At 48.9% G+C, this 1657-nt stretch overlaps 1 protein-coding gene across 1 annotated transcript; it reads right to left on the bottom strand.

Annotated features, from left to right (window-relative positions):
* Positions 1 to 276: 276 nt before the first annotated feature.
* LOC113220527 (putative ankyrin repeat domain-containing protein 20A5) lies at positions 277 to 1550 on the bottom strand. Its single transcript, XM_026449855.2, has 3 exons — positions 1055 to 1550; positions 670 to 784; positions 277 to 507 (listed from the first exon to the last, which is right to left on the bottom strand). Exons 1-3 carry the CDS (start codon positions 1255 to 1257, stop codon positions 328 to 330), a joined length of 498 nt encoding a protein of 165 aa, XP_026305640.1. The 5' UTR covers positions 1258 to 1550; the 3' UTR covers positions 277 to 327.
* Positions 1551 to 1657: the final 107 nt, after the last annotated feature.

Here is a 1657-nt window from a genome sequence, read left to right as displayed (position 1 = left end):
ATTTTCTTTCCTGTGTTGTTTTACACTAATTAAGAAGAAGAAAAAAAAAATAGAATAACCCTGCATAGAAAATAAGTTGAAAAGGTTTTATCTTTAACAAATTCACACATATTTTCCAAAGTGCATTTTATAAAGCTGTGGCCTTGAATGCTTCTTTAAAAGTATCAATATTTAAAACAAAATCTTACACAATTAAGTTATTTGAAAATAATTTACATTTGCATTCAGGGAATAGTTGAGCTTCCAAATAAAAAAAAAAAAAAAAAAAAATTGACCCTTACCTATGTCAATGTTAAAACAAATATTTTGGAAAGAAAGTTGATTGATCTATACCTTGTCCAGTGCTTCAATATTTGCACCATGGGAAAGTAGTTTTTCTGCCAGTGAGGTACTCTCACTGTACACAGCGTAATGGAGAGCAGTGTTGCCGTAGATATCCTTAAGGTTTGGATTGGCACCATGTTCCAGCAAAATAACGGCACAAGCCTCTTCCTGGCAATGGACAGCCTGTCCGTATTAGACCAAGAAACAGATTGTAAATTCTAAGAATTCAAAATACACATTCCACAGATTTCACCAACTAGTTACATTTAAATGAGATCAATTCATTTTAATTCTATATATGTAAATCAAATCCATGTCAGGTTAAAAGAGTTGGCTCTAATATACCTGTATCAAAGGTGTCCTGTTTTCTTTGTCACAGATATCAATCTGGCACTTTCTGTTAATCAGGAGAGTTATCACTTTCGCATGGCCGCTGGCACAGGCCAAATGTAGAGCAGTTCTACAAGAGCAAGAGGACTTTTTAGGAAACTGTAGTGCAACATCTCAAAACACACACAACACGGTATATGCTTCACTTTGTGAGTTAAATCACTCAAATTCTCCAACTGCTCCAGCCAGGGAATTATGAGGGCTGGAAAACAGCTGAGGGTCCATTTGGCTTTGCGGCTCGGAGGGTGCCCGGCGCCCTCCAAGGCCCCGTCCCAGGGGCTGCGGGGAAGCCGGGCCTGGGGACCCCCTCCCACCCCGGACTGAGTCCCGCTCCCCGTACCTGTGCTGCTTGTCCAGGGCATCCAGGTCTCCGCTCCTACGCGCCAGGCAGCGCTCCACTTCCCCGGCGTCACCACTGACAGCAGCCCTGTGGATCTTCCGCAGTTCGGAGTCCCGGATTCGGTACCCGGAACCCGTGTAGACGTGGTCGGTGGAGCCCAGGACCGTCTGGCCCCTGCGGCTCCGGAAGCCGAACAACTTCATGGTAGTGACTTCTCAGACCCCCAACCACCGATGGGCTCTTGAGTGGGGGCAGCCCCCTGTCACCTTTTCACCACCCCCGATCGTCCCTGCCGACCCAGCCCCAAATCCAACCCCAAGTCCCGATCCAACCCCAAATCCGCGATCCAACCCCCAGTCCGCGGTTCCAAATCTATAATGTATTCCAAAATCCAATATCCAGCCCGGTCCACCACAGCCTTCAGCAGCGACACTCGCAGCCTCCGACCTCTCAGACCGAGTGAGCCTGGCAAAGCCGTTGGGCGCGCGCCTGCACCGCGGTGGCCAACCGGCTTCCGGAAGCCGCTCCCTGGCTGCGCACGCGCAGGTGGGGCTGCAGCTCCAGGCGGGCGCCACTGGGCTCGCGGGTTCTCCTGGGCTCTCC

Source organism: Piliocolobus tephrosceles, unplaced genomic scaffold (assembly GCF_002776525.5).
Source record: "Piliocolobus tephrosceles isolate RC106 unplaced genomic scaffold, ASM277652v3 unscaffolded_1487, whole genome shotgun sequence".
Taxonomy (NCBI): Eukaryota; Metazoa; Chordata; class Mammalia; order Primates; family Cercopithecidae; genus Piliocolobus; species Piliocolobus tephrosceles.
The sequence above is the reverse complement of the archived record's forward strand: the minus strand, read 5'-3'. Positions and strand labels throughout refer to the sequence as shown.